Source organism: Humulus lupulus, chromosome 2, assembly GCF_963169125.1.
Source record: "Humulus lupulus chromosome 2, drHumLupu1.1, whole genome shotgun sequence".
NCBI lineage: Eukaryota > Viridiplantae > Streptophyta > Magnoliopsida > Rosales > Cannabaceae > Humulus > Humulus lupulus.
The window spans coordinates 20,342,872-20,356,440 of NC_084794.1; the positions used below are offsets into that span (position 1 = coordinate 20,342,872).

Below are 13,569 nucleotides of genomic sequence, written 5' to 3' on the forward strand. Positions count from 1 at the left end.
GTGCGGATGTGACGCCTCGTGACGTGCGCTGACCCCTACTCTAGGCCTAGCGGTCTCTGGGAGGCCTAGGCAACTCTTCGAGGCCCTTGCAACAACCACATGGCGACACGTGTGTCGTTTTTCTTAAAGCGAGCCAAGGGTAAACGTCCCCGGATCACGGTGAACGATCTGGGCTGAGCAACCTGCCACTGCCACGACCTTTCGGCCATGCCTCCTAGCTTGAGCAGGAACTGGGGAGACAACTTGGCGAGCGCCGCGAGGGTGATGCAACCCTCCTCCCGGCAAGCCCGGGTGAAGGCTTGGGGGGTAAGTGTTATCCCCATTTCCTGGAAGGGCTTTGGGCCTTCGCCCTGGCCCACGGTCAGAGGTCCGACTCGGCATATGGGCCTAGCCCAAGGTCCCTTGGTTTGAATATCGCCCAAGGGAATTGGTACGGACTGGGGACTCTAGACTGGGCCCATCTAGAGGGGTCCAGGATGTACCTCCGGGTTCGTCGTTACCTTGAACGGTCCCGGCGATGTCCAGAGCGCCCGGACCATCGCGGCCTATGCGTCCCTATCCCGGAGCATGGCATGGTCCGGGCTCGAGGTAAACGGAGCGGGCCGATGGTAAACGGACCTGGATCACCTCCTCCCTAGTTGAAGGGCTAGGCGTCCAGAATCCTTAAACCGCCTCATTTCGCGTGGGCATTGTCCCCCACTTTTCGCCTGCAGAAAAGGTCGCCTCGGGATTGCCCACTGGTGTGTCAGGACTGCGCAGCCAAGTATCCTGACCGGTCTTGTCTCCTGAATCAGCCTCATGACTCGAAGTGGTCAAAGCCAAAGCGCCATTTTTTCGGGCGAAGGCTTGTGTCACAGATCAACTAATTGGGCCTTAGCTGGTTTGAATTTTGTGTATTGTATACCTTTTTATATTGGGCCTCCACTAGAAAGGCCCCTGGTGCACATTCCTCTGATGGGCCCAGGTCGGATCCGGCCCAGACCCAGTGTCCCCCTCAGCTTATAAATATAAGTTGTAGAACAACGTAAAAAAGAGAGAGAAAAAGGAGGGAGAAGGCAGAAACTCTGTTCAGATATAATTAGAAAACTCCATTGTAAAAGCTTCGCCCGAGATTGGGCCAAGAGAAAAATGAGATGTTTTTTTTCTTATTGGTGGGACACAGTAAAACAGAGAAAATTGGGACAAGAGATTTGGGTAGGTTTTGCTTCAATTTAAGATTTAGTGTTACATTTAGGATGTAGAGAAATAAGGGTATACAAGTAATATATTGGGAAAGTGGTATTATTCAAACAATAAAACCAAAATGGGTAAAGACTAACTCAAGGAAGCCCATTATCTTATATAGATGGCCCAAACTCAACAGTTATAGACCGAGCAAGTGGCCCACGTATAAAAACGCTCAATTTCAACCTCCACAAATCGTCCCCAAAATCAGAGTTAGGGTTAGGGTTTAAGGCATTCGTCCGACAAAGTAGAGGGGAATCAGTCTGCGTTAACGACCCATGGCAACGGCGACCACAAACGCTACTGGGACCGTCACAGAAAAGAGAAAGCCGGTCTTCAAGAAGGTCGATAGCCTTAAACCAGGCACGACCGGCCATACCTTGACCGTCAAGGTGGTCAGCTCCAAGACCGTGAAGGTCGGAAGCAAGGGTACCGGCCGGTCATCGGCGATGCTCATGGGTCGCCCTACGCAACCTTCTCGGATCGCTGAGTGCCTCGTCGGAGACGAGACTGGGACTATCTTATTTACGGCTCGGAATGAACAAGGTCAATGAGTTTTCTATGGCTTGCTCTGCTTTTGTTATTGATCTATTGAGACTGTTTTCAGAAATTTTTCCTTCTTTCATAATTGGTATATGGGATTTTCGAATTTATTTGTTTAGTTTTTGTTTTCATCGCATGTCATGGTCTTTGATAGACTAATCTTCTCAGTCTAACTATTGGGTACCCAGAAAATTGGGTCACCCTTGAATTTCTTTACCATAGAATTGAAAGCCCTTTAGAGTAGAAAATTATATATATGACTAGCTTCTATTGTTTGTCTAATAGTTGAACCCTGTAAAGTTTTGGAAGATTAAAAGTCGTGAATATTTGAACCCCAAATGTCATGGCCAAACCAGGGACTTTTTTTAGGGATTTGAACTAGCCCAAATGTCAGATTTATTTTATTGTTGTTGATGAAATGACAAGGAGTGGTTCTTATCAACGTATTTCTATATATGGCATATGCAGTGGATATGATGACGCCTGGGGTTACCATCATTCTACGTAATGCAAAGATTGACATGTTCAAGGGGACTATGAGGCTAGCAGTTGACAAATGGGGACGTGTTGAAGTAACTGAACCAGCTGACTTTGAAGTGAAGGAGGACAATAATCTTTCCTTGGTGGAATATGAATTAGTTAATGTGGATAACTGATATGTTAATGTTTAGAGTGAGTGAACGGTATATTGTGGGATTTGTGTTTCTTACGTTTAACGGTTAACTGGGGTTGCGATTTTTATATATGATTACCCAAATTTTGCTGAAGATGTTTTCTTCATCATTATGTGTTACTGCAAAAGGAGTCTTGTCTTCAGTGATGATTTTATGAATTGACATATATCCAATTTGTAGAGTGTTTTACTCATTGATTTTGCTTTTGATAAGAAGCACATGTTTATCCTGTAAATCTTAATCCATTTACTCGTGGATTTCCGTTTGTTCTTGTTTAATTTCGTCGAGGAATTGGATTTGCATTTTATTATTATTGTTATTAGAGCCAGGGTTCTGTGTCTAGATTGACATTTCTCGTTCCTATACTATTGATCATTAGTACCAATCATTCTCGTTCTATTGTTTTCGGCCATATAAATTATTATTATTATTTAGAATTTCTCAAAATGTTCCCTATAAAAAGAATTAGTGTCAAAAGACATATATGATGTATCTGATAATATTTAATATAAGATATTTTATTAAATAAATATTTTTTAAAAAACGAAATTAATTAATTTTTAATAATTAAAAAAAGTTTATGATATATAATATACTAATGTAAAAATTTATTAAAAAATAGTTTTTTGTAATGAAAATATTCCTTGGACTATATTAACCCACCACCCTCTCTAGGGAGACTATTTTGGATGATATGACAATTTTTGGTCCCAAAACCAAACCAAACCTAAATATGAGACGTGTTAGTTCCATGCTTCAAACACGCCTTTATGGTTTGGTAACTAACCCAAAGTTTACCGAACAAGTCTAATTAACAGCACAATGTCATAAAATACTCGAATCTAGAATTTTTATAGGTTTATACCATTTTAGTCTCTGAATCGTGGTGCATTCAAAATATTTTTGCCTTCAAGCTTTCAAGCTTTATTATGGGTTCACCATTTGGCAAAGGGTATGGTCCAAAAATGTATACATATATATTTTAAACAAATAGTCCATCATAGAATTAAAGCTAAAACATAAAGACCAAAAATAGTATAAACTTATTTTTATATGATTATTGAATTAATTTAGTCCAAACATATCTAATCATATTATATACATTAATTTGACTAAAATATTTATACCAGATTTCATATTAATTAACAATTAAATACTTTATTTAAATTATTAATTTTGAACTTAAGTTTCTTATATATTGTGTTTACTTTATTTAGTTTCAACTAATATTATTTTTTGTTTAACATTTATCAAACACTAAAAATCCTATTTTTTTTTAAAAAAAAAAGCAACATTTGTTTCCTTTAAACTAAATTTAAATTTCACAAAAATAAATTTGAAACTCATTAAAATTATATCTCCTGAATTAATTAATTCATTTTACTAATTTGTGTCCATTTAGAAAGTTAAATTATACTCATTTTGTTTCTTTTCTTATAATTTAGAATTATTTTTTTTAACTAATTAATGTGTTTTTAAACATTTTTGTTTCTTGACACAATCGTTACTTATTTGTTGATAGGGAATGCAACACATTAATGGAGAATGTAATTGTTTTTTTTTTTATTCCGACATATTTGTTGAAGAACAATTTAAAATATGATTGTTGCAAATCCTTGCAACACAGAACTCAACAAAAACAGAAAGTAAACATGTTAACTTGATCAAACCATATTCTGATAATGAACCAGAAATTAAAAAAATAAAACTGAAAACACAGAACACAGAAATTTTATACAGGTTCGGCCAAACAATGACCTACTTCCTGTTACTCCCCTGAGATGTATTCTCTATTAATCAATAGATTACAATGCTGAAGATTAGCTTAGTGCACCACCAAGAACCTAGGTGAAATCCCTCCTTAAAACTCAGCTTGAGTTTTCTTCCAAGAACATTGATCTTGGATTCAGATTTCCCCAACTCTCTTACACTCTTTTCTTCTCTCTAAACACTCTTCTCACTCTCAAATTCAATGTGAATTTTCTGTCACATACAACAAATGATTACAAGACTTTAAATAGAAGTATAACAACTGAGATGAAAAGACTAAAATAACCTTGGTGCACTAAACTAATCTAACCGAAAAACAGAGACTAATATAACAACTTTAACTGTCAAGTTGTCAAATATGTTTTCTGTGGATTATAATTCCCACAAATTCCACCTTAATCCATAGAAAACAATTCTTGCAACATCAGGGGAGTGAACCAGCTACCTTTAGATGGAGGCAATGTTCAGTAGTTCCAAACAGTGTTGGAACTTACTGATTGAAAGAACTTTGGTACCAGCATCAGCAGGGTTCTCTTCACTTGGTACCTTTTCAAGCTCTACTTCTCCTTCCTCTATCTTATCTCTGATCCAAAACAATCTGACATCAATATGTTTGGATCTCTCATGGTAAACTGGATTTCTACATAGATGAATGGCTGATTGATTATCTGAAAACACAGTTACTTTTCCTGTCATCATTTGAATCTCATTTAATATTCCTTTAATCCAGACTGCCTCCTTGAAAGCTTCAGTGGTGGCCATGAATTCAGCTTCTGTTGTTGACAGTACCACCACTTGTTGCAGCTGAACTTTCCAACTAATGCAGCAGCTGTTGAGTTGGAAACAGTAGCTAGTAATAGACTTTCTGGTATCTCTGTTTGATGCATAATCAGCATCAACATAGCCTTCAAGTTGTATCTTAGTTCCTGTCTTGTTAAACCTCAATCCGTGTCTGGTTGTAGCTTTTAAGTATCTCAGTAGCCACTTCACTCCTTTCCAGTGTTCTTCTCCAGGGTTGGACATGTATCTACTCAAAACACTCACTGCATATGCAATATCAGGCCTAGTGCTGATCATAGCATACATCACACTTCCAATTGCCTCTGCATAAGGGACCTTTTCCATTCTCTTTTCTTCTTCCTTGTTTTGTGGTGACTGATCTGCACACAACTCAAAATGTCCAGCTAGAGGTACATTTACCTCTTTAGAATCTGTTAGATGAAACTTGTTAATCACTTTCTCCAAATAACCAACTTGTGAAAGTGCAAGTTTCTGTCTTTTTCTGTCTCTAAGGATGTTGATACCCAGAATTCTTTTGGCAGGTCCGAGATCCTTCATTTCGATTTCTCCCTTTAGAACATTCTTTAACTTTGCTATTTGAAGTTTGTCTTTGCCCATTATCAACATGTCGTCCACATAAATGAGCAGAAAAGTAGCTAAGTTAGTATCCAAATCTGTAAAATATAAGCAAGTATCATACTTGGATCTTGTGTACCCCACTTTAGTCACAACTGAATTGAATCTTTTATACCACTGCCTTGGAGATTGTTTAAGCCCATATAAAGATCTTTTAAGTAAGCATGCAAGTTCTCCTCTCTTAGATTCCACCTTGAAGCCCTCAGGTTGACTCATGTAAATAGTTTCTTCAAGTTGCCCATTGAGAAAAGCAGTTTTTACATCCATTTGCTCTATATCCCAGTCATACTGAACAGCTAATGCTAGCATCATTCGAATTGTCTTCATTTTTACTACTGGTGAAAAAATTTCTGAGTAATCTACCCCTTCAACTTGTGTAAAGCCCTTTGCTACGAGTCTAGCTTTGTACTTCTTAGGTTCCTTCTCTGAGATTTCATCTTTAATCTTAAATATCCATCAGCAACCTATGATCTTTTGTCTTTCAGGTTTGAGGACCAACTCCCAAGTGTTGTTTTCCTTTAGAGACTTTAATTCTTCCAGCATTGCTTGTTTCCATTTCTGGGCTTCCTTGCTGTTTACAGCTTCTGTATAATTCTTTGGTTCTTCCTCTTTTGATTGATTAGTTGTTGTCAGGGCATAAGCAATGATGTCTGCCTCACCATACTTCACAGGGGGTCTAATTTCTCTTCTGGTTCTATCTCTAGCAAGTTGGTAGTCATCTAAGTCTTCATCTTGAGTTTCATTTTCAATTTCCTGTTCAGGTTCAGATTGGTATTGAGTATCCAAGTCAGTTTGTGTCGGCTCCACCTCAATTTGTACCCCAGATTTGCTTTGTAACCTGCTGCCTGAAACATCAGAAACACCACCTTTCTCATTTCTTTTAAAAGGGAAATCTAATTCATTGAAAACTACATCTCTACTGATAATAATTTTGTTAGTTTCAGTAGATAATAATCTGTAACCTTTGACACCTACTTGATATCCCAAGAGAATACATTTTATAGATCTCTTACCCAATTTATCTTCAACATTATGTGAGTATGCAGCACAGCCAAATGTTCTAAGATGAGCTAGTGAAGGAGGCTTACCATTCCACAGTTCCTCATGAGTTTTTAGTTTGATAACTCTGCTAGGACTCCTGTTTATTAGATAGCAAGCAGTGTACAAAGCTTCCCCCCAATATTTTTTTATGTAAACCAGATTCAATCAAAAGACATCTAACTTTATTTAGGAGTGTCCTATTCATTCTTTCAGCAATACCATTTTGTTGAGGGGTTCTAACAATAGTTCGGTGTCTTTGTATACCATGTTTTTCACAAAATTCATTAAATTCATCATTTATGAATTCAAGTCCATTATCTGTTCTGAGAGTTTTGATTTTAGTATTAGTTTGAGTTTCTACATAAGTTTTCCAATTTTTAAATTTATCCAAACATTCATCTTTATGTCTCAAAAGAAATACCCAAACTTTTCTACTAAAATCATCTAATATGGACAGAAAATATTGGTTACCTCCAGGAGTTTTAATCCTGCTAGCTCCCCAGAGATCTGCATGGATATATTCAAGTGTCTGCTTTGCTCTATAGCTGCTGGTTGAGAATTTTATCCTGTGCTGTTTTCCCTGTACACAAATCTCACAGAAAGGTAAGCTTGCATGGTTATAATTATTAAGTAAACCTTGCTTAGAAAGTTCTACTAAACCTTGTTCACTCATGTGCCCCATTCTAGCATGCCACAATACAGAATCTGATTTGCACTTACTGTTTCAACATGAGCAGGCGGTATAGTCTTTCCATTCAAAAAATATAAACCATGTCTCTTAGTGCCCTTCATTACAAGCAGTGAACCCTTAGTAATCTTCATAGTTCCATTGCTGGTCTTGTAATCACAGCCTTCATCATCTAATGTCCCAAGAGAAATTAAGTTCCTTTTCAGATCAGGAATGTGTCTGACCTTGGTTAAAGTTTTGACAGTGCCATCATAGCTTCTTATGGCAATTGATCCGATGCCAATTACTTGACATTTGTGATCGTTTCCCATCACAACACTTCCTCCATTTATCTCTGAATAATCCATGAACCAGTTTCTATTAGGACTCATGTGGTAAGTACAACCACTATCAAGAATCCATTCATCTTGATCTCTTTGATGTGTGCTAGTACATGCACTTCCATTTTCCAAGCGTGTACTTTCTTCATATGCTTTGATTACAGTAAAGACATCCCCATCTGAACTATAAACCTCATCAACCAAAGCATTTGAATCATTATTCTTTTCATCTCCATCTTTGTTTTTGTTTTTCTTCTTAGTCTTCAATTCCCAGCAGTTTTTGATCAGATGACCAACTTTACCACAATGATGGCACTTTCTTGTTTCTTTAGTTCTTGATTTCGATCTTAAATTTCCTCTAAACCTCGAGTTGCTTCTCCTTGGAGTTCTGCCTCGAACCATCAGACCCTCATCCAGTTTGTTCTCTTGCTTTGCAGCCCTTTGCCAATTTAACTCTGCATCCCTTGACCTAAGAGTGCTCATAACATCTTCAAGAGTTAGTGTGTCCCTGCTATACATTATAACAGTTCGAATTTCTTTAAATTGGTCAGGTAAAGCATTAAGTAAAATCACAGATTGATCTTCTTCTTTAATGGTTTCACCCACGTTAGTAAGAGCCAAAACTATTTTATTTAGATCATCAAGATTTTGTTCTAAAGAAAATGTTGCATTCATTTTAAAGCCATAAAACTTCCCTTTTAAGAAGATTTTAGTTGCTGTTGTCTTAGCCATGTATAACTGATCCAGCTTATTCCAAATGCCAAGAGCTGTCTTCTCTGCAATCACTTGTCTCAGTACATTATCTGCTAAGTTCATGATGATAGCAGATCGAGCCTGCTTCATCACCATCTCTGCATCACCCTTCTTAGATGCATCTGTCTCCTTTTCAGATTTCTCAACCTTTTCTTCAAGAGCTGAGTCCAACTTCTGGTAGATTAGGATAGCTATCATCTTTTCTTTCCACAGACTAAAGTCCCCTGATCCATCAAATTTCTTCAGATCGAATCTTGTTGATGAGGAAGCCATCTTTATGCAATTCTTGAATCTTCACAGTTGAGTTCTTCTCTTTGAAGAACCTGGCTCTGGTACCACTGTTGCAAATCCTTGCAACACAGAACTCAACACAAACAGAAAGTAAACAAGTTAACTTGATCAAACCAGATTTTGATAATGAACTAGAAATTAAAAAAATAAAACTGAAAACACAGAATACATAAATTTTATACAGGTTCGGCCAAACAAGGACCTACTTCCTATTACTCCCCTGAGATGTATTCTCTATTAATCAATAGATTACAATGCTGAAGATTAGCTTAGTGCACCACCAAGAACCTAGGTGAAATCCCTCCTTAAAACTCAGCTTGAGTTTTCTTCCAAGAACACTGATCTTGGATTCAGATTTCCCCAACTCTCTTACACTCTTTTCTTCTCTCTAAACACTCTTCTTACTCTCAAATTCAATGTGAATTTTCTGTCACATACAACAAATGATTACATGACTTTAAATAGAAGTATAACAGCTGAGATGAAAAGACTAAAATAACCTTGGTGCACTAAACTAATCTAACCGAAAAACAGAGACTAATATAACAACTTTAACTGTCAAGTTGTCAAATATGTTTTCTGTGGATTATAATTCCCACAATGATTTTAATAGTTAACCCTACTATATATGTCATAAGTAGTATTACTTGTGAAATCTTGCCAAAAATCCCTTTAAAAATTATAATTAAATTCCCAATTAACCATTACTAATATTTTGTTTCTTAATCCAAGTGATTCAAATGTGGGATCACACAAAATTAAAGTGTGAGATATACGAGTGTAAAGTGTTGGATTTATATTAACAGGATAGAATGTAGTTCCCATTACAGTAAATTCATTCAAATTTGATATAATTTTTTTTTACCTATTATTATAAATAAAATTCAACTGTTGGTTATATATGGTGTGACAGAGTCATCCCGGATGGACTAATATTCAGAGTGTATTTTGAATGTATGATACATAAAGACTGGCATTGCCTTATGTTAAAACAATATAAGTCAACTAGTAAATATAACCTTAACTACAAATCCAATAATGTTGGAATGAGAACCAATTGGATTTGGATTGGCCTTGAAAAAAAACATGAGCATTACAAAGTGGTGATAATCTTACACCAAAGTAGAACAATTATAAAACATATAAGTACAATGTTGTATTGTATGTAGTTGGTCGACGCCAGAAAGTTGTAATAAAATCTTTACTACGAAATAGTTATTATAAGATTGTGAAAATAGATTGGTGGCCGTATTTCCGGTCTTGGATCATATGATAAGGAATACGTTTGCTAACTTTTGTGTGTTAGGACAACTTTTGTAACATTTTTTTCAATACTAGCTGTGTGAGCCAAATTTTTGATATCAATATCGTTAACTCGATATGATTATTGGGAGAATTCTTACATCTAATGTCTACATCTGCCAATTATGGAAAGTAATTAATCTCTCCATGTTTTGATAACACTAGCAAGCTTAAGCAACTTTTTCGGCAGAAAGACAACCATTTTCTATATTTTATCTTGATTTTATTCCAGTGAGCGTGTTGAGTTTGAGACAAAGGAAACTAAAGCATCCAAAAGACAATTTATTTGTCATAGTACATTTTGGAAATAGAAGAATCACTTTTATGGCTAACCATCACAGTGTTAGCTGATTACAGTAGACATTTTTAATTGGTTACTAAACATATATACTACTTCTAATACTACTGTTGGCACACAACATCTGCCAAAATCAATGCCCCTTGTTCTTGTTCTTGTTCCTGTTCTTGATTTCCTTCTCCTTCTCTTTCTCCTTCTACTTCCCTTTCTTCTAAATCTTCCACTATATGCTGCCGGCAGTATCTAACTAATACCAGACAGATAAATGCTGCAAAGAAAATTTGCTTATACATGAGAAATAAAATAAACTCTGTAACAAATGGTATCAAATTAGTGTTTAGTTTCAACATAATATCGCTATCTTAAGAGATCACCTGTAAAAATTCTTGTCTTTAGAGAAGACAGATTCCAAAAGGCCGTGATTGCTGATATTGCCACCATCTTTTTGTGTGAGCAAGTTCCCCATGTTTCCAACACCCTCCATATCAAGTACTCAACTACATGCCAGGATTTACTTGCTTTAGTTTATACACACTCACACAATAAGAAGATAATATACAGTCAGATTGGTTGATCTTTTCACCTTTTTGGCTGATTTGAATGGAGTAAGATGAGTACATTTTCGGGACCATGAACGCCATAAAAAACCCTATTCAAATCCACTCTAAGTGTTATTATTTACATGAAAGAAAACTTGACAAGAATGTTAGCAATGATTGGTAATTGGATGTGACTATCACTATACCAATTGCAGAGAGTCTCCACAAGGTAAAAAGATGACCATATTCAGCTCCTAAAAGTAAAAGGGGAGCTACCTGTAACAACCAGAAGAATGCGAGTTCTCTAAGGAATTGAAAATCCAAAGAACAGTTTTGAATTGAAATAAACCATTAGAGTTTTTGTGATTACTTTGAGAGTCATGGATGGCTCTCCAGAGAAAACATCTCTTGTCTTTGAGATTGCAAGATTTGTAAACGGTAGAATCATTCTGGCAAAACGTAAAATATCATCTTCTTTAAGCAGGGATTCCTTATTCCCTTCATTGTTATCCCTGCAAGTTCCTCAAAATCATTAATAACAAACTTGAGCCACATAAATTTAAGTAACATAAACCGGTTGGAGCTGTACCTTTGACGTATTGAGTTTGAGAAGAAAGACAAGCCTAAAAACAAAAAACCCAGCTTGGAAATCGCTGAGAATATGCTGAAAACATGAAAATGACTAAAATTAGATGTTGATATACCCAGAAAATTTAAAGGGATAAACACAGAGATAAAGAAAATACCTAAAACTAAATCCTTGTGCAAAGCAAGAAGAGAAGAAGAACAAAGATCCAAAACCAAACCAAAGGCTAGACTTGGCCACATCTCTCCACATGACTAGATCACTTATCAAACACCCGATTCGATCTAGACTACCTTGACAGTCCTCATCAATTTCTAAATTGAAAAAACACGCTCTTCAGTAATAAAGAAAAAGAAAGAAATAAATGATTACTCAATGGAAGGAGTAGAATATTTGGAACTTACTTGGAGATAAACTTGAAGAGGGCACAGAAGGGACTAAGCTCAGCTTCTCCTTCTTAGACCTTGTGCTATGGCGCCTTTTCCTTGGCTTTCCAAACTCTTCAGCCAGAGGTAAATCCTTCTCTTCTCTAACTTCTATTTCTGATCGCCTCCTCGATCTTCTGGCATTCCTTGGCGAGGCACAACCCAGCAAACCCAATTGAGATGTCCTAGTCTTACAACGCCGCCGCACTCCCACCTGCTCCGCGGGCTCTTCGGCCATATCTAGCCGATCGGCGAGACGGGTCTTGGATCTTCGAAGAGGGGAAGGAGAAAGAAGCAGAAGCTCTTTAAGAGGGAGAGAACTGGGAGATTTTAGAGACGGTACAGAAGGTGATAATAGAGTTCTCTTGGGCGATGATTCGATGAGACCAAGGGAGAGATGAGGGACTTCTTCGGTTTGAGCGAGTCGCGATGCCGATTTAGTCCGGGCCCGAAGCTCAGATCGGTGCTGATGATTTGGGGGCGTTGAATCCATAATATTCGAGCTTGATTTTCTTCAACAAAAAATGGGAAAAAATAAAAATAAAAGAAGTTGGTCTTCGTCAAGACAGTATGAGAGATTTCTGGGTTTCCGAAAGATTTGATTATGTTGTTGTTGCCTGTGAAATTTGGGGTGGGTATATGGGTGGTTTTGTTGGGTTGCTGGAGAATAGTTCCGAGTCTCCAAAGTAGCCGTTGGGAGAAAGAGGGTTTCTTATTTTTTTGAATTTTAGCGGCGGGGGCGGGTGGAGCCGTAGTGGGCTTCAACGGTAAGAAACAGGCCCTTTGTCTGCTACCGTTTTTGGACTTTTGGTTACCTTTTATGGGCCCTTATTAGGATGGGCCTTTTTTTTAATAAAGAAATAAAAGAAGTCAACGATAAGATGATTAATGTGATAGCATATGAGCCGCAGATCAGATTATAGTGAGATCATGAACCGTTGATTTTCAACTTTGTCATAAAATACATTGGTGCAGCCCACATGTGCCCTTCTGATCTCTGGGCTATGTTTTTATTTTTTTATTTCCAAAGTATATGGATAACTTATTTATTTTAATTTAACATTTCTTAGTGGAACGCTTCATGATAGCTGATAGCTTTACTTAGTTTTGAGCTCGAAGAATGATGAATTATAACAACAATATATATCATAGAGTAACACATGTTTTATTATTAGGAAAATCATAAAGCACATGCATATGTTACATTTATTTAGAAAGGAAAAAAGAAGGAAAAAACATCTATGGAATGAGATCTAACTTCACAACAAAGAGTTGTCACTGTTCTAGCTTCTTGGCATGCCTTAAACAACCAACAACAAATCCTTCAAAATAAATATATACATATTTATATTTATATAAGAGCAAAGGTCTCAAGCAATTAAGTGAATTCATTTCACTATTTAGACTCATTTGGTATGTCGTATTTTATTGTATTGTATATAATTGTACTGTACAGAATTATTTTTATACAACCATGTGTTTGATATTCACTTATATTAAAATATTGTATTGAATTATATTATTTTAGTACACAATTGAATTGTATTAATTATATTTAGGACCCTGGCCCTGAACCTAGACCCGAAACCAGCCCCGGACCTGGACCCGGCCTCGGACCCGGACCCCAGCCCAGACCTAGACCCCAACCCCTGGTGTTGGACCTAATCTTGGACCCCAACCTCAGATCTGGACCTAGACC

The 13,569-nt window shown here is 37.0% G+C and overlaps 2 protein-coding genes across 2 annotated transcripts; one reads left to right on the forward strand and one right to left on the reverse strand.

Moving 5' to 3' along the window:
- Positions 1 to 1,407: 1,407 nt before the first annotated feature.
- On the forward strand, positions 1,408 to 2,676 carry LOC133817440 (uncharacterized protein At4g28440). The gene is made up of 2 exons (XM_062249960.1): positions 1,408 to 1,770; positions 2,236 to 2,676. The coding sequence occupies exons 1-2, from the start codon at positions 1,503 to 1,505 to the stop codon at positions 2,421 to 2,423; spliced, it is 456 nt and encodes a 151-aa protein (XP_062105944.1). The 5' UTR covers positions 1,408 to 1,502; the 3' UTR covers positions 2,424 to 2,676.
- Positions 2,677 to 10,284: 7,608 nt separating this feature from the next.
- On the reverse strand, positions 10,285 to 12,589 carry LOC133817441 (reticulon-like protein B17). The gene is made up of 8 exons (XM_062249961.1): positions 11,850 to 12,589; positions 11,606 to 11,759; positions 11,449 to 11,523; positions 11,230 to 11,371; positions 11,066 to 11,135; positions 10,904 to 10,969; positions 10,695 to 10,817; positions 10,285 to 10,588 (listed from the first exon to the last, which is right to left on the reverse strand). Exons 1-8 carry the CDS (start codon positions 12,361 to 12,363, stop codon positions 10,425 to 10,427), a joined length of 1,308 nt encoding a protein of 435 aa, XP_062105945.1. The 5' UTR covers positions 12,364 to 12,589; the 3' UTR covers positions 10,285 to 10,424.
- Between the last annotated feature and the right edge of the window lie 980 nt (positions 12,590 to 13,569).

Excerpts from the sequence above, each read along its gene's own strand:
- LOC133817440 (XM_062249960.1), top strand. The coding sequence starts at position 1,503 with ATGGCAACGGCGACCACAAACGCTACTGGGACCGTCACAGAAAAGAGA. Across the intron at positions 1,771-2,235 it reads TACGGCTCGGAATGAACAAG|TGGATATGATGACGCCTGGG; the intron begins GTCAATGAGTTT and ends TGGCATATGCAG.
- LOC133817441 (XM_062249961.1), bottom strand. The coding sequence starts at position 12,363 with ATGGATTCAACGCCCCCAAATCATCAGCACCGATCTGAGCTTCGGGCC. Across the intron at positions 11,524-11,605 it reads GCACAAGGATTTAGTTTTAG|CATATTCTCAGCGATTTCCA; the intron begins GTATTTTCTTTA and ends TCATGTTTTCAG. Across the intron at positions 10,589-10,694 it reads AAAGACAAGAATTTTTACAG|CATTTATCTGTCTGGTATTA; the intron begins GTGATCTCTTAA and ends TTTTCTTTGCAG.